General features: G+C 39.7%; 1 protein-coding gene across 3 annotated transcripts in view; it reads right to left on the minus strand.

Moving 5' to 3' along the window:
* TMEM131 (transmembrane protein 131) overlaps positions 1–18,300 on the minus strand; it is a 177,921-nt gene that overhangs the window by 43,468 nt on the left and 116,153 nt on the right. For 2 of the 3 annotated variants that reach the window (XM_019716512.2, XM_019716511.2), the window contains exons 12-22: positions 15,218–15,326; positions 12,392–12,500; positions 11,294–11,447; positions 11,036–11,206; positions 9,903–10,013; positions 9,679–9,813; positions 7,186–7,290; positions 5,787–5,873; positions 2,797–2,949; positions 2,624–2,699; positions 2,328–2,445 (exon numbers count right to left, since the gene is read on the minus strand). In XM_019716512.2, the coding sequence (XP_019572071.2) occupies positions 2,328–2,445; positions 2,624–2,699; positions 2,797–2,949; positions 5,787–5,873; positions 7,186–7,290; positions 9,679–9,813; positions 9,903–10,013; positions 11,036–11,206; positions 11,294–11,447; positions 12,392–12,500; positions 15,218–15,326 (1,328 nt within the window). The remainder of the gene's footprint in view (positions 1–2,327; positions 2,446–2,623; positions 2,700–2,796; positions 2,950–5,786; positions 5,874–7,185; positions 7,291–9,678; positions 9,814–9,902; positions 10,014–11,035; positions 11,207–11,293; positions 11,448–12,391; positions 12,501–15,217; positions 15,327–18,300) is intronic. The other variant, XM_074332565.1, reaches the window with a different exon arrangement.

Below are 18,300 nucleotides of genomic sequence, written 5' to 3' on the forward strand. Positions count from 1 at the left end.
GCTTTCCTCCCTTGAGATAAAAACAAAACAAAGTCCTGATATGCAATGAAGATGTCAGCTGAGGAGGTAACACGTGAGAAGACTAGGGCAAATATATGTAAAGTTCACTGCACTATTCGGGACCTTTGTTGAGTATTTTCCTACTTACGAGTGTTAATAAACTGGCTGTTTAGAACTCAGAACACAGTCTCTAAGGAAACGATACTATAAAGGGGTCTCAGGTCCCTGGGCCCAAACACTGAAGTCTATTTTAACCCCCAAGATTACTGCATACGTTAACTGCTAGGAGTACAGGTTTTATGAGACGAGTAACAGAAATTCTCTCAGTAACACACTGACAAGGCAGCTAGGGTAGGAGCAGCAAGAATGCCCCATTCACTGCATAGTGGGGACCAGGGGGCCTGGGGCAGACAGATGCTGGGTGCACAGAGACAGTGCTTTTGGTGTGGGTGGTGAGGAAGGCCCTGGCAGCTGGACTGAGGGCAGCATTACAAGTGACATTTCTAATTGGACGTTAACATTTGGAGACTGCCTACACATTATAATGCCCACCATGGAAATGAAGGGGACCGAGGAGTGCTTTCATTACTGTTCCCTTAGTGACTTCATTACAGAAAGTCTCTCTGCACTTACTTCAAACATTTTAAAGAAAAAATTTCACTCTCTTTGCCTTATGAAAAGTTTTCAGAGCAGACAGTTCAGAAAAACAGAACCCCTCAGATTTAACTGTTAATAGTTTGAAAATTTTATAATATATAAAGTGCAGAATCTTGATGATATTGACAAATACATTTCTGATGGGCCAGCTGAGAAGAGTGGTTCTCATCAGCTGTCACATCATCATCACTCTGCTCAAATTCTCTCCTAAAGTACACGACAAGATCACATCTCTATACTGGCTCCTCTTCAGTCCAAGCGCAGCAGGCTTTCTACTTTCAAGATGTAGATGCCTGATCACTGCACTGTACACCTGAAGCTGAAGTTGAACAATAATGAATGTCAACTATAATTTTATATCTATCTATCTATCTATCTATCTATCTATCTATCTATCTATCTATCTATCTGCACACACACACACACACACACATATAGTTACAAGAAGCGGAGTACAGCATTAGGAATAAGACAGTGGAAATGTAATAGCTGTGTGTGATGTCAGAGGGATAGTGGATGGGGGGAGGGGTGTTGTCACTGTGTGAGGGATATAAATGATAAATGTCTAACTATTACATTGTTTTGTGCACCTGAAACTAATTTTAAAAAAAAAGGAAAAAAAAGAGGATTACATGAGTTAATATTAACGATTAAAAAAAAAAAAAGAACATGGCTGAGTCCATCTAAAAGGCCCCACGCCCCCTAAGCTCAGCTCTGGGGGAGGGAAGAGCTGGCTGCAAATATACACTCGGCCTCCTACGTGGGATTAAACCTTGAACAGCTTCCTTGGCTTTAACAGAGGCCAGTGGTGGGTAAAAACTTTCTTTCTTATACAAATGGCTGTGTCTATGGTGAACACTCTTTATCATCCTACATATAGACAACTTCAAATAGTTTCTTTGATTTTTAAGGAAGTACCTGGGGTATGAAGAAAAGAAAATGGTAGCGTGTATATTTCTGAGCAATATACAATTAAAATGGCAATTCAAGATGCCTCCTGAAGAATTTTCTGAAGATTAGGCATATTTTCTTAGCTATAGAGAAGTGAAGTAGGCTCACGTAAGAATAACATTTTGAGGGGGCAGCCAGATGGCTCAGTTGGTTAGAGCATGAGCTCTTCACAAGGCTGCCGGTTCAATTCCCGCATGGGATGGTGGGCTGCGCCCCCTGCAACTAGGATTGAAAATGGCGACTAGACTTGGAGCTGAGCTACGCCTTCCACAGCTACCATGTTTCCCCAAAAATAAGATCTAGCTGGACAACCAGCTCTAATGTGTCTTTTGGAGCAAAAATTAATATAAGACCCAGTATTATATTATATGATATATTATATTAGACCTGGTATTATATTATATTATACCCAGTATTATATTATATTATATTATATTATATTATATTATATTATATTAGACCCAATTTTATATTAGAGTGAAATAAAACCTGGTCTTATATTAATTTTTGCTCCAAAAGATGCATTAGAGCTGATTGTCTGGCTAGGTCTTATTTTCAGGGAAACATGGTAGATTGAAGGACAATGACTTGACTTGGAGCTGATGCGTCCTGGAAAAACACACTGTTCCCCAATAAAAAATTTTGAAAAAAAAAGAACACTTAGGGAGTACCATTGTACTTGTAAAAACAGCTAAAATACTTAAAGTGAAACATCTCACCTATGACCTGAGTTTTCCTTTATTCCCATCCATCCTTTGAAGAGGCTTTGATGCAGATCCCAGTCGGCATCCCACGTCTCTTCCTGCATGGCCACCCCCAGTGGCACTTTGGGTTCAGCTAAAACACAGAACGTAAGTTACGACATACCCATCCTACATCATATCCACTCACCCATTTTCCTACAAATGATTTCTACAGCCCGAGAGCTAGGGATGGACTTTAAAAGTGGTACCTGTTCATTAAAGAATATTTTGGGGGAATGAAGGGCATGAGAAAGAACAGCAAGGTCACTTACATTTGGACAGAAAAGGCAAGCCAACATAGCAGTGATCCCCACACTGCAGTCCAGGGTCAAAATAAATGTTTGCAATCTATGAAAAGGCACAGGAGAACCATGAGTACCAAGTCCATAGAAGGTCAAATAACAAACACTCATAGATTGCAATTCTCAAACAGGACACTTCTAACCTTTGATTTTTTCCCTGGCTCCAAGTCTTCCTTATTGCTCCGTAATCGTTTGTAGTAAAACCGCACATCTTCTGACAAAGATCGTATCTGCTGTATCTTTACCTTCTGTGAGAAGGAGTTCATAATATTTAAACTTTGATGAACTATCTTCCCCTGAAGAAAACACACAAACAAACTAATGTGCATATGGTTGGGTTTTGTTAAGAACACACACTTAAAAGCAGACAGACATGTTTCTAGGAAACTACAGGTCAAAGGACATTTAAATTTTCCATCAGTTGATAATCTCTAAATTTGCAATCAGAGCTCCTATACTCTGGGGGTGCCAAAAAAATGTACACAAGTGGACCCTTTGGTCAATGTTGATTGATCAAGTAGTAGTTTGCCATAATCAGAAGTGTCTAGCCCCAGATGGTCACCACTTTGAGCACCTCTTGTAATTGCAGAAGTCAAACGTGACTTGTATTCATCTTTTGTTATCAGTATATATTAAGTATTACAATTTTAATAGTTTTCCTTTCTTAAAATGTGTATACATTTTTTGGCACCCTCTGTATATATATAGATCTCTTTGTTGTTGTTTTTATCGCCTGTTACAGAAAAATTAGCAGGACAAAGCTCTGCAATTTGTGAAAATGAATTAAAGTGAAAACGTTCACATTTTATGTTGCAATATTGAGTATGCCAACAAAGGTACACACAGAGACAGCATTGAATAAAGGAAATGTCACTGATGGTTTGCTCAGCAAAGTTTGTTTATACCAGGGGCAGGGTACCCTACAAGTATCCAGATTCAGGATGAAATAAGTGAATTCCAAAGTAAAAGACCAAAAAAACCAGACCTCTTTTCCTCAGAAGAAAGTATTTTCTTTATAAAAGAAAGATAGCACTTGTGCCAAAGAGACCTCTTTTAAAAGTATAGGTTATCAAATATCTTATTAAAACAGCATACAGATTAAACCATTAAATCATCAATAACTGCTCTTATCAGCTGCATGTGGCTCCCTATGACAGGGTAGTAGATTTTCAGTAAAAAGTCATGTGATTTAAAAAGTCCTTAGTAAGAATCCTGCTATAACCTTTTACTTTCTTTTGCCTGAATACAGAAGTTTATGTTCTTATAACCTGAGCATACCCACTGGTATTAGAAGACACAGAAGTTAAGAGAATGCATAGGAAAGTCAAACGATGGTGAGGTGAAGACTAACACTCAGCACTGGCAGTCGAGCCAGAGGAAACCCCAGTAGACAGACATCAGAAGGCAGGTGTGCAGCTGTGATGGGAGGAACACAAGAGCGGGAAGCAGACGGCCTGCGCCCAGCACAGCCTCTACCCAGCTGTGTCCGCAGAAGTCACCTAGTCTTCATGTACTTGTAATAACTACTCTTCTCGTGTGCGTGTCTTGTCTTTCAGGGATATGGAGGGGGTCAAAAGAGGTAACAGATATTCAAGTTAATTTTACAACAGTATTCAAATACTAAGTATTAAATGGAGAGTTATTTAAAATGTTTATTCTTAAGTATTGTTTTTATCAGTTAGCTCTAGTATTCTCCATCTGATAAAAGACTTCACAGAATTTGGTCACTGTTGTGGACTGAAAGTTTGTGTCCCCCCAGAATTTCTATGTGGAATCTTAGCCCCTGATGTGATGGTGTTAGGGGGTGAGGCCTTTGGAGGTGATTACGTCATGAGGGTGGGGCCTCAGGAAGGGGACTGGTGCGCTTAGAAGGAGCCAGACCAGAGCTTGCCCCCTGCTCTGCTCCTCATGCTAAGTGATGATACAATGAGAAGACAGCATTTGTAAAACCTGGCAGGGGGCCTGCACCACGGATCTGCCAGCACCTTGATCTTAGACTTCCCAGCCTCCAGAACCATGAGATATGAATGTTTGTTGTGTAAGCCGCCCAGCCTATGGCCCTTTGTTAGAGCAGCCCGACCAACATGGTTACCAAGTTAATTTGTAACCGCAGCACATGTCTGGTCCTGTGAGCCACCTGAAGAGATCTGAAAGTTTATCTGCAGTCTTTCAAAACCAGCACCTTCTTTTCATACAGATGCTCTCTCATTTACTGCAGGATTTACACAGTGATTAAGGAGACCACTGACTGAAAGGCAACTGAAAGAACGAGGTCCTTTTCGGTAAAGAACAAAGTCGAGTCCCACATGCCAGTACCAAGTGGGATGACAAGACAAAGATTTAATTAAGACCCAACCTTCAATGTGCAGAACCTGCTAACTCACAATTTATATTTTTAAGGAGCTAACTTTTGAATTTAGGTTTTACTGCATATAATGTTACGATCTCGCAAGGTACTGTCTCTCCTAACCTGCCATGTCTCCTGCCACAGGGTGACACTCCCGTGTGTCCCTGCGTGTCTTCAACTGACCGCATCGCCTTCCCCAGGAGGCAGTGGCTGTCTCCTGGTTTCTGAGTTTCTTTTCTCCCTGCTCTCCAGGCCCCACTCTAAGTCACATTTTCGTTTCCTCTAGCGACATGCCTACCCACACCTGCTTCTGTTAGTATGACCCTCATACTAATTTTTCTCCTGAAACTTCCCTCCATTCTTGCCAAACTGGGCCACTCACCCAAAGCCATCGCAGACTTGACTGCTGTGTCTGTCAGGTTGTCCCCTGGGCCTGAAATGCAGCTGTCCCTCAGAAGACCTTCTGAGCCCACTCACAGGACACCTTCATCAACTGGATGTGTATTTCCCTCACAGCACTTTGTGTTTACCCATCTCAGGGCCATTCCTACACCCTGCATCACATCTCTGAATCATGGGCCCATTTCCCGTTCCAGATAGAAAGCTCTCTGAGAAAAGGGAGCATTTCTTATTCCTCTTTTTATCTCCTAAAAAACCGGGTGCAATGTCTTACCTTAAAATAAGAGATCAATAAAGAATAACTGACTTTTCTGTTGAATTGGAGGAACACGGGGGAAAGGCAGAGACAAAACTAGCATGGAAAAGTCTGTAAGTTAACTGTCTTACCGGAAAGGACGGAGGAAGGACCACGTGCTTTGGGAAGCACGTCAGCGAGCCCACTGCGATCACAGCCTTCACAGGAATCGTCAGGACCTGCGGGGTGAGCAGACGGACCACAAAGGAGGGCGTGTTAGGGACAGACTGATCTGGACCGTTACTGTGTTACCTGGGCATTAAAACCTCATCTTGGGACTTGTATGAGCAATAACCAACTCTTAAGCAATATTAAAGTCACCCAGGGAACTGTTTGGCCTGTCCAATGCACTCCACAAAACACATTTCCATGTACTTACTTCTTATCGATTCATTGAAAACATGGTAAACAAGAGCAAAGACTGGGAAAGGAATAAAGAATACATTTTTTTCATAATTTTGTAGATTATTAGATTTTAAAAAGTATAATTGTACTCCTAAAACAATGTATGAAAAATCCAGCTTTTATAGTAATACATGCTCTCTCTTTATTGTATATAGCAGTAAATTAATATCAACCTAATTTAGAGAAATGAATGGAACATTCTAGATTTTGAATCTTAACTCACACTCATTTGTAACTCACAAAGATGTTTCTCTAAGTATTTTTTCCTAATTCTTATTTTCATCAATACTAACAAAAACTTGTCTTTGCTATAAAATACATTTATTTCTATCATGAGTGAAAACTTTTTTGGAATTAATTTGATATACTCCCGACAAGTCATTTATTAATAAACGACCGAGTCTGTTTATTCTGAATTGGTTTTCTTTCATGTAGGGGGTTATGTGTGCTGAGAACAGGCTGGAGAACAAGGGTAGCAACCTGTTGAAGTCAGCAGTTCACAACTTTCCAATGAGCTTTTGCATATTAAATTGAATATTTAGGTTGGGCAGACAAACATTCATTTAAAATCTCACTGGTTGCTACATCTCAAACCCACAGGAGTCCTCAAAGAGCTCCACCATCTTCATTTTGTGCCTTGACTGAGGACGACTCATGTAAATACACTTGCTGAGAACTCAAATTAAGATGTGACTTCCTGATGTTTCTGCCTTTCCCGTCCTTTCCAGAAACGTTACCCAGGAGAGTATTTATGACTGCAGGAAGAATCAGGGGGCTCTCCCTCAGGGATTCCAGCCGGGGGCTGTGCAATACTCTAACCACTGCTAAGCAGCTTTCTAACAGAACAATTCGAAATGTGCCAAAGGCATTTTTTTTTGAAGTTGCTTTTAGTCAAGGGGTTTGGGTTTTATAGGCTAATGAACACCAATATTCAGTAAAATATTCTCAAAAGCTCAGTTTTTAAGGTATAAAACAGGTAAACTGTAACTTTATAAGTAAACAGTTTTCTGTTTCTATAAAAACAAAAAAGAACTGAATTATTCAGAAAAATACCATTGACATGAGTCTCCCCCATACAGTTCTTACCTCATAGTCTGTTGTGATCTGTATGGCTCCATCATGAATCCCTTCCAGTTTTTTTGCAGTCAGTTTGACTCTGAACACAGCAAAATAGCCTGACGCCAGTATGACCTGTGTGCAGCAGAAATGACATCCTTCATTAGCCCTGCAAGGTGAAGTTCCCACTCAAATGGAGAAGGCTGTGCCGATGGACTAATTCCGAAGCCTAACGCACACCAGCACAGCTCAGAGGTACCGGATTGTCATGCACAAACGCCTCTCAAAACCAGGTCCCTGAGGAACATCAGATCCCAGCTCCCAGGTGGGGCAGGGCACGGTCCTCAGGCAGCACCCTTGTAGCTGCATGGATGAAGAGGGTGAGGGTGGAGCAGAGGGACGCGGCCTCCCACCAACTCTTCAACCACATCAGGGCACAAGTACACACAAAGCTGGCTCTGCTTCAAGTTCTGAATTTAAGTTTCTGGTTAATAAACATGTCTTCAGAGCAACTGAAATGGGGTGGTATGAAAACATCCCATGGGAGGGTTAAGCAGTACCAATTTGAAAGAAGAATAGGGTCTTTGTTTTCTCAACCTATTTGTTGATGTTTCTGGCACTTATTCTAGTCAATCATAAAATTACCAAAACACCCACAAAATTCATTTTGTGTTTTGTACTTTAGATATTAGTTGTATTTTATCTAGAATTCACGTTTACAGCAAAATAACAAAAACTGATATATCAAACATACCCACTTTCCCCTTTTTAGAAGCACTGGTGTTGGTTTGGTACAACTGTAATGTTTTCATCATGCTTCTGTAACTACCCAGCTCAGAACACCGGTCTGAGGAGCACAGAGTTGTTGGCAATGTGTGTTTCATATGAACAGACACTAATTTAGTTGATAGGTATGGCTTTTTAGAAAACAGTTGAAAGTTTCAGCATTATAAACTAAAAAATCACTTTGTGGAGTTGCTATTTTGAAGTTGGCAACTCACTACAACTTCCTATTTTAAGTAAGTGTTTGTAACAGTGATCTCTGTCTGCCCCTTGTTTTATATTTATAGTTTTACACTAAAATGAATTCCAAAACCCTAAACTGTCAAACAGGCTTTATGTTGTTGAATGGCTCTCAAATTTAAAGAGTATGTGTTAACACATGCTACTTACTGCTAGGAAATGATCCAGATTTCTTAAATTATTAATTTATAATGTCTTATTAGGAAACAGTATAATGCAACCATCTGAGATTAGACAAACATACAAACATTTAATCTAACTTCATTGTTAAAAAACACATTAATGACTGGCCTCGTTATCTTTTTTCAGCATTTCATCTGTATTAAAAATAAAATTTTAGCTGGAATGACAAATATTACGTCTCATGAGCATATTCTTTTTGTTTTAAAAGGAGGCTTTATTTCTGAATCAAATTTAAAACATTATAAATTATTAAAATGTAAACCCCATAAATCTGCCACTATTCAAATATCCAATTATGCAATTAGAATCCATTATTTAGTACTGTTTCCTACTTTTTCATAAATCATTTTCCAAGTTTCTATACATAATCACATTTATAATTTTGTTATTTTTTTCAATATTCAACCATAGAATCAGGATTTCCTTTATGCACTTGGCTGTTTCCCGTTATGGAATCCTTAATAATGCTTTTACAAACATCTTCATTCTCAGTTTTTGGTCCTTTAAGTTACTCCCACGGAAAGAACCCTGAGGAGTGGTGTACAAGCATACTGCCAAACTGCCCTCCAAACACACTGCTGTGAGGCTCATCCAGCATGCACTGTTGAAAGCAGTTTTTATAACTGGTGACATTCTGTGGAAGCGTCATCTGTGGTCCATCAGTGCATCAGGACATCTGCTCTTCCTTCTTTGAGACAAAGAAGTCCCATCCCAACCTACAGACGAGGTACGTCATACCCCTCATAGGGGTTCTGAGTCTGTCTTGAGCAAGCTCCCTCCTCAGCACTGCTGAGACTAGGCTCACTTTCTCTGGTTTTGGGCTTTTACAACCAGCTGTGCATTTGTAAGACAGAAAAAAGTCCCGGGGTGGGATCAGCAATGCTTGCCTCTCTGAGACTCCTCACCAGTGCAGAGAACTGCCGGGAAGTATTACAGCAGAGCTACACACACTTTCTACCACATGCAGGCCTAGCACTTCTGCCCGGCAAGTTCAATGGACATGGGTTAGTCTGGGACCTATGGGAATTTCTCCTGTCACGACACTTGTGTTAAAAAAAGACAACTGAAATTTTGCTTGTTACAGAATTTTTGATGACAGGGTAGAACTTAACTCCTTTGCATTTCAAGTGCCCTCATCATCATCATAATGAGAGGGGTTCAAGTGCATAACCCACAAGGTCCTTTCAGTACCACATACCCGATGCTATTGTGATTCCTATAAAAATATGACCAGAAGTATGCAAGATGGGAACAGTCTTATCTGTGCTTTAGACGTACATCTGAAGTTTAAAGAAAATAATAAGAAAGTTTACTTACTGATGAGTGGTCTGGCAAAGAGGATTTTTCTAACTCTGGAAGGCTTGAAATTATTGTGGTTCTATTGCCTCTTTCAGTAGCTACGAGTTCTATTGATAAGCCATCTCCTATGATGTGCCAACTTTTTATAGCCAACTTAAAAAAGAGAAAGATATAAGTGATCACTGTAGCACAGCATAAAATCCTTAAATGTGATTTAGAATAAAAACAGGTTTTTTTTTTACCTCAATTGGATTGCTGTTTATAATTGCAAATAAAATATTACTTGCTTCTGTAGCACTCAGTACACCAAAATCTATGAAACGTTCCTCTATTTTGGGGGGTAATACAAAGTACTGGAAAGATATAAAAGAACTAGATTAAATATAAAGTCATACTATAAAAGAGAATGTTACCAAGAGAAAGTGACTATATTAAGATAAAGTTTCTATATTTTATGTAAATATGCACACATACACACATATATAAAATATAATTAAGAACTTTGTACAATGAAAATATTTTCAGTAATCAAAATGAAAATAGTCGTGGTCTCTACTGAACAGCTGTGTCCTCTGAAGGCACATAAAGAAGCAGGAAGCTGAAGTACTGGGAGGGGGTAAGTGGAGGGAGCCCTAGAGGATTAGGCAAAAAGACCTTGGTCTCAGTAAACAACATGCATTCATGAAAACATCGTTTCAGCAAAATAAATGAAGGAGCAGAGTAATACTGAAGGCCCCTCCAGCCCTAAAATTCTTTTTGGAGAACTGCATTTCTATGTTCGCATTATCTTTTTATCTTTCATATCAGTTTTACTTCTTACCTAAATTTCCTTCACTGACTACTCTCAGGACACTTTGGATTTTTTCCCTGGCTTATTTTCTGCACCGAAAGACCTTTATTCTTCCGTTCTGCGCCATGATTAGATTACCATTCCACCTGTGTACCTTTACCACCTTTCTTTTCTTCACCCTGATACTTCCTGGTTTTGGAAGTCTCTTCCTTATATAATTCCCTCTTCAACCTCCTTGTATTGTTCTTTTCCTGCTCATTCGTTTTTTCCCCCCATTTTGTTCATTTTTAGCTTCCCCATGATTGTAACAGATTAACAGCAAAATCAAGAGAAAGCAGAATGTGGAGAAGATCTAAGTGGAGACTGTAACTAGAGGATTCAAGTGTATGGCCAGGGGAGACGGCTGCTGGGAAGGGTGAAATCCAGTTATCTGTAAAGTACTGAGTAGGGAGGAATGAAATCTACTTGTAAACACAGAAAACAGCAAAATGCAAGGGTGCCTGCTGATGACGACTGCCTACTGATACCTGAAAACACAGAAGATGGGTAGGGAGTTTAAATTCTAAAGGTAGGTGACATACTTACATCTAAAAAGCCTGTATATACCCGCACAGGCAAATGAAATTTAGAAGCATTGGTAATAAGTAAGATGTTGTTATCTACGTGCATGGATGATGTGGATGGCATAAAAAACAGGGTAAAAATGTATCCTGATTCATTTGGAAGAATTAAGACTGGTTTGCTGAAGTTGTGAACCTAGGGAATGATGGGAGAGAAAAAAACATGTCAGCATCATCTAGTTAGCAGATCAGTACAGTTAAAAGTATAAGGATCCACACATACTTTAAACATTGTTTTGGCTTCTTCTGGTAGCAACACATCATGAATGAGGATCCCAAAACTGAAAGTGTTAGTAAGGTAAATTGGCCTTTCCACAGGGTCGGCAGGACTGTCTCGGATGTGAAATAATGTTGCAGCGTGATCAAATCCCAAATAACTATGTAAAAACAAAACAAAAACATAAACAAAATAAATCATTTTTATTTCCATGTGTTAATTGGAAATCGTAGTTCTTTTGTTGTGAATAATTTATGTTTAGCATAAATAACTATTATTAGAGAATTAGAACTATAAATATTTTAGTGATTGAACACATGATTTAAAACAAAATTTAGCTTGCAAAATATTGAAATGTAATATAAAGAACTATTTTCTATGGAATTATACATAATAAAAAATTAAAACCAAAAATGTGTTAACAGAAAAAGTTTTAAGCTACTTTAAAAAGAATCATGTTTATTACTCAATTCCAACCAGCTTTGTTAAATTGAGCCCCCACACCAAGTTGGATATTAAACTATTATTATTTATAGTATAATTAGAAAATGAGCTGCATCTATTAGTGCCCATTTATAAAAAGTTGTAATTCTACAACAGTATATACAAGTTTATAAAGGAATACTGTGCTCGCTTCGGCAGCACATATACAAGTTTATAAAGGAATACAAATGATTTTGTTTCAAGTGACAATATACTTTATTATTTATTTTATTGATAGTTCTTTATTTTTAATTTAAACTTTTTATTAAATTAATTGGGGTGACAGACCATATACTTTAATAACAAACCACAACCACTTTCATGTTACAAAAGGAATTAGAGAGGAATGGTTCAAATGATTTAAATATTATTTGAAAATAAATTCATTATTCTATCATATCATCGAATCATTAAGAATTCACGGCAAGTTCAACTTATATCATCCCATTTACCTTTTTCTTCTAAGAAAGTAAAAAATAAACAAAATATAGAGATTTTTGTCCTTTACAGTTGAAGTTGTTCTTTTCAACAATACTGCCATGGAATTTATGTGAATTTGGCTACTACTTTTGCTAAAGTCAATTAGCAGGAAAACAGAATTTATTTTAAAGAGAAACTCACCCATCCAACACTTCTGCTTGATATGGTATTTCAAGCTTAGAATAACTCTTTTCTTTTGCTTTCACAGTGATTTTGCCAGAAAACTGAGATGGTTTTTTTGCCTTTGATGCTGAAAGGAAGCATACACGTAAAAAAATATGTCACCTGTTGTTACCAAAGAGGTTACACAGAGAAGTGTGAGAATGACTATGTGGACTGATAAAATCTTAAAAAGAAAGCTGAGCTTTCAAATTGACAGACAGAATAGTTTTACATTTTAAATCAAATATCACATTTTTCATATAAAAAGGAAAAATGTTTTAAATTTCCTGTAATGAGACAAACAAGTGAGGAATTAGCAAGTGAACACAATTCAGGAGGAAAAACTGTATTTGAGCTACGTCTCTAAGTGATGGCTTTGCTCATATTAGCAGGGCTTAACTGCAGCACTACTGACATTTTAGGCCAGATGAAACCTTTGCAGTGGGGTGGCTGGCCAGTGCACTGTGGGATGTTTAGCAGTGTCTTGGGCCTCTGCTTGCTAGATATCAGTAGTACCGCCAGCTGTGACAATCAAAAATTTCTGCAGACTCTGCCAAATGTCCCTGGGAACGAAACTGGCCCTTATTGAGAACTGCAGGTTTTCAACTTCACTGAGAAAGAAATAATGCTCCTTATACGGCCAGAGTTGTGCTATAAATACCCACCAAGTAGGGCATGAGCTCTGACTTCTTGTGTTAGCCACCCTAACTCAGTGGAAGAGGAGATGCCCCTGCTTGCCACCATAGTGTCCTCACAGATGAAGGCAGCGGTTCCACATAATTCCCTCTGGGATTACAGAAGTGGATTTAGTTGGATCCCATCTGGAGACCCACTGGCTGTTCCTTTCAAAGCAAATAAAGAAGCTGTTTGTTTTCATCCCCTTTAAAGTACTTCAGGAGCATTTCTACTTAGGAGAATTGACACGTGAGTTCTGCAAATGGATGTTACCCAGCTTTAGCACAAAAAACAAAAAAAATGGCATGACATCTAGTATGTGGCTACGTACAGACGGTGACTTCAGATTTTGAAAACCCCCATTAAGCTTCATTTCTTTCTGCTTGCTGCATAGCCATTTTTCAATGCTTTTACTTTTTCGCTGTTTATTCTGATGCAAAGTTGATCACAAGGGCCATAATTTACATATTTCATGGTATCTTATTAATGATAGTTTAGTAAATGAAGTTTTCAAAAACCTCAAGAAAATTCAGTTAAAAATCACAACGAATAGTGACTTGATGAGAAAGATGCTTGCTTGGTTAAGTGAACACTGAAGTGTTAATATAGATGGTGCATTCTGGTAACAGGTCCCATTGATTTTCACAGCAACTTCAGTGGTATTGTGTGTGGGGATCTGGGGTGGTGGTAGGGTGAGGTGAGGGGTTCTCCCTTGATAAAAACAACCACTTTTAAGGAACGTAGCACTTGCTTAAAAGATGCTTTCCCTTTGTCTCTGTATTTAATTTTGCATAATTTCTTGAAAATACTTCTTTTAGAATCTCTGATCTCAGAAGAACCTACATTACTGCCATTCATTCATCTCCAGAATGAACATTCAGTGGGTTCAGTCCCGAAGTGAGAAGGGAAGAGCGGGGGGCCTGGAAAGACACGGCCGGGGCGCATTGCCATTCCCTGGGCTTACTGGGAGGGTGGGCCCCAAGTGTTCTCAGGGCTCAGGACTTCCTACTGGCCCCTCTGTTCCTTGGTAGGACAAGGAGTGTACCTGTTGATGCGGAGACTGACGCTGGAGGCCATGACTGCGGTATCTTAGCAACACAGAAGACAATTTATCACAGACTTGGAAATAAGTGCAGCATCAAAACCTTCAATAATATCAGCTCTTGACAGCTGGATTATGACAGCATGTCACATATTTCATCTGGATTTGCTCCGGGTGTGCTCTGAGCTGATGGGATGAAGACTGAAGCCGGGGCCCAGCCCCTGAGAAGCCCGTCTGAGCCGTAAGCACTGGTGCTCTCTTTCAGACACAGTGTAGAGTGTCCCAGTGTTCTGCTACCTGCAGGTCACTCAGTGATCAAATACTGTCATCTACTGAGGAGTTGAGCCTTAAAACATGGACTGAGAGAAGAGGTGGCTCTGTCATGAAGCCAGAGTGCAAGCTGCATGGACCCTGATGACAAAAGCCCCATCTGGAGTTTCCGTTCTCATTAAATTTAGTTACATATACAGTTCAGCAACTATTAAACCACTATTTGAAAAATTTTGTGACAGCAAATACAATAAATATTGCAGTAAAGTGAGCAAAAATTAATAAAAACATACTAGGTATTAAAATATGTTAAAGTCTGGAATAACATTCCAAGTATCAAAATATGTAGTATAATATTTACCTAATTTGACAATTCTATCATAAAGGCTATTATTTTAGCTTAGGCAGGACCATCTGCCTTGCTTATAAAAGACAATGTATGAAAATGTTACAGACAATACTTTATTCCTGCTCTCAAATTCGGACATGCTTCCGAAATTCAAATATATTATCACCCAATTACAAAAATGAATGACTTCATAATGAAATGCATAACTGGAATGTATGTGGAAGAGCCCAGATTACAAAAATTTAATTCTAATCCAGTGTATTTGCCAATACTAATTTAGGTTTATGAAGTTATATTTTCTTTCATGAAACAATCAAGAGTTTGTGATGGTTTACAAGAAAAACCAACCTAAGCTGTGTAAAATCTGATTGTAAAATGGTCTGGATTTCTATACTAAGATGTTGACTTAGTTGCTTTGTAGTTTATCAAAATAAGCCACTATATTAGAGAGAAAAAGGTGAATACTTACCATCAAAACTAATACTTGCAACTTTGGTATATTTACTTTCTGAAGCTTTTAAGGTAGTTGGTTTAAAGTGTACCGTTATAGCGTCATTTTGTGGTGTTGGTCGAATACTCTGCAAAGAGAAAAAAATACGTAGCACTTTTTTAACCTTCTTGCCTTGATGGTCAGATATATCCGAATGAATATCCAAAATTTTTATACATAACTATAATGTCACTTACATACAAAGCAGCTCAAATTGTTGTTATCAAATGCATAAAATAGTGAAAATATCAACTTTTTGGGTTTTTGTGGATTTCTGACACATTTTGAAAAAAATCCTGAAATCAATTAACGCAGCGTAAGAGTTAGTCTAGTGATTCAGTTATATTACACTGGAACGTGTACTGGAAAAGGCAGGTGGAATCAAAATTTGGAAAGTTTAACTTTATGTGGTCCCTTTAAATGAAATAGGCCAAACTAATAAAACTTCCAATTAATTTCATTAGAATCTCTTTTATGAAATAAAATGACCAGAAGAAAAATGTATGATAGATAAGCGAGCATAAAAATCTGAAGACAAACCAATACAGTGGGTGTCAGTATATCAAACAGAAAAAGAGGCATTTATTTCCCAAATGGCTGCCTAATTCCCATGTAAGAGGAGGAGACATGACAATGGTACGGTAGGGTCCCTCTTACTGAAATCCCACTACTAAGGGTGACACCTGGCTCTATGCAGATGAAAGCGACCAGGAACTTGGGAGCCACAGCCGACCGTGCTGCAGGTCCCTTCTGACGGGCCCTCTCTATGCAGGGCACGGTGCGAGTGGGCCCACCCATCACGCTCCCAGCTGTGGCACGAGCAGTGAGGCCACCGTAGGTCTGCAACTGGAAGAGGTCAGAACTCTTTAAACTTAATATACACGGTAGTCCCATTAAAGAACAAACCTAAAGTAACCAAAAACAAAACAAACAAACAACAAACCGTAAAAGCTTACACTCTTCCAGCAAATTTAAAAAGTAAATACATTTTTGAGTGCGGTAATTTCTTAGTCGATGATCCTCACGGACATGAAACGTTTTTCATTGGAAGGACCTTTAAAGCCCCCCCCCCCCCCAGCGCCTGCACCCCTGCTCACGGGGGAGAAGGACCCCGTAGCACTGAGTGACATTTCCGCAGCCCGGTGCTGGGAGGCAGAACTGGAAGCCCGCTGTCCCGACTGGGTCCAGCACCCTCCTGCACCAGCACCCCACTGCCCAAACATGTATGTGAAACTGGGGTGCTGCCCACAAATCTTGATCAAAAATCTTCCTTTAGAATTTCACCTCAATCTTACTTTGGTCTCAAAACCCATCGAGGGTTTTTGTGGAATGTTCAGGGGTTTATACAGTTGTTGCCAAAGGTTGGAGTTCCCCTGAGAACATTTGTCCCTCTGACAGTCTCAAGAACGTGTGCCAACGTGGGCACTCAGGACCCTGCAGGTCACAACAGCCCTGGCTCCCCGCCCTCCCCTTCTGCTCTCATAAAGGTGGGATGGGCCTGCACTGCACAAAGGGCAGGTCCTTGAAGGCACAAGAAGTACCTGAGAAGAGTGTGAAGAAAAGGCGTCCCTTTTGCACTGCCTGGAGCCCAGGGAAGGACGCTGGTTTTGCACAGGGACTACAGACACTGCCTGCTCCCACCAAGGGCAGAGCTGCTCCCCCTGCCCACTGCTGGCCAGCCCGGGGCCACGTGCAGGTCTAGCTGGGCCTGGAACCATGGCCTTGGAGGGCTCTGCAGGTTTCTGTGCCCCAAGTCCTCACAGCTTTGCACTTGACTCTTCTTCCTCCCTGTCTGAGAACAACTCCTCACGTGCTTCTGGATCTCTAACAGAGATGTACTTATTACAATGTATTTATTATCAGGAAGCTTGCTGGTACCAGCAACCACTTAAAAAGTACAGCTCTTCATTCCTTCAAGGGGTATGTGTGTGTGTATGCACGTGTGTGTTCAAAGCAGTGCGCACTGGAAGCTAAAACATCTCATTTGTCCCCTTACCCCATACTGCCATGCAAATACTTCTGAAGGAGGGAAACAGGACAGAGGCACATGTGACAATGCAGTGATCAGTTTAGGCAACAAGAGCGTCTTAACTATTTAACCACGAGCGTGAGCTTGCGCAAGTTGCCCAGCCACTCTGGGCAGAGCTTTTCCACCTGTAAAATCCTAGGGGATTAGATTAGGTGTTTTCTAAGAGTCCATCTATCTACAAAATTTTGTGATTCAATTAATTTTGCTGTTTGTTCAAATTAGTGACTTACATCCTGAGGTCCAGACTATCAGAGAGGAGACCTTCGAAAGCTATGGACTGCACAGAGGGCCTGCACAGAAGACGCGGCTGTGCGGGCTGTGACAGCAGCAGTGTGACTCTCACCGCTCAGACATGCCCAAAGACTGCGTGGAAGTGTCCACCACGGCACTTCTGGAATGTTCTCACCCTGCACAGCGCCATGCCAGAAAGAGCTAAACACTGGTACTTATTAAAATACAATCACTGCATGTAGTAAGAGCTTAGGCAAGCTGAGGGAATGTTTTTCTCACATGAAATGCCACTTTAAGATTTTCCTTACCAGAGGGAAATTTTAATTCAATATCATTACCTTAAAACATGCTGCACCAATAGTAAACAGTCAACTGACTCATTTTACATAAATAGTCTGAAATGTTCACGTATTACCATTATAAAACCCCCCAAAATCAGTTAAAACCCATTTTCAGGGTTTTAACAGAAACGCTGTTAACAGAAAAGTTAGGAAACAAAATCAATGCAAAACAAAATACTTAAATAGTTGGCTTATTCTGGTGGCTTTAAATGAAAAATAATGCATAATCATTAACTTGTAATAAACATATTTATATACTAATGTCTGTTTCAGTATCAGTCACTAAGTGCTGCTTAAAAATAATCAAGAAGCGGAAACAGTATGGGAAGATTACTAGGAAAGGCAGCCTTCACATGTTCTAAATATGGTTCCAGCGTTTTCCCACGACACTCATACCCGACTAGTGTGCAGTAACTGTGGAGGGAGCCCCAGGGCCCGGCATTTACGGAAACGACTGACAA

This window comes from Rhinolophus sinicus, linkage group LG05, assembly GCF_036562045.2.
Source record: "Rhinolophus sinicus isolate RSC01 linkage group LG05, ASM3656204v1, whole genome shotgun sequence".
NCBI lineage: Eukaryota > Metazoa > Chordata > Mammalia > Chiroptera > Rhinolophidae > Rhinolophus > Rhinolophus sinicus.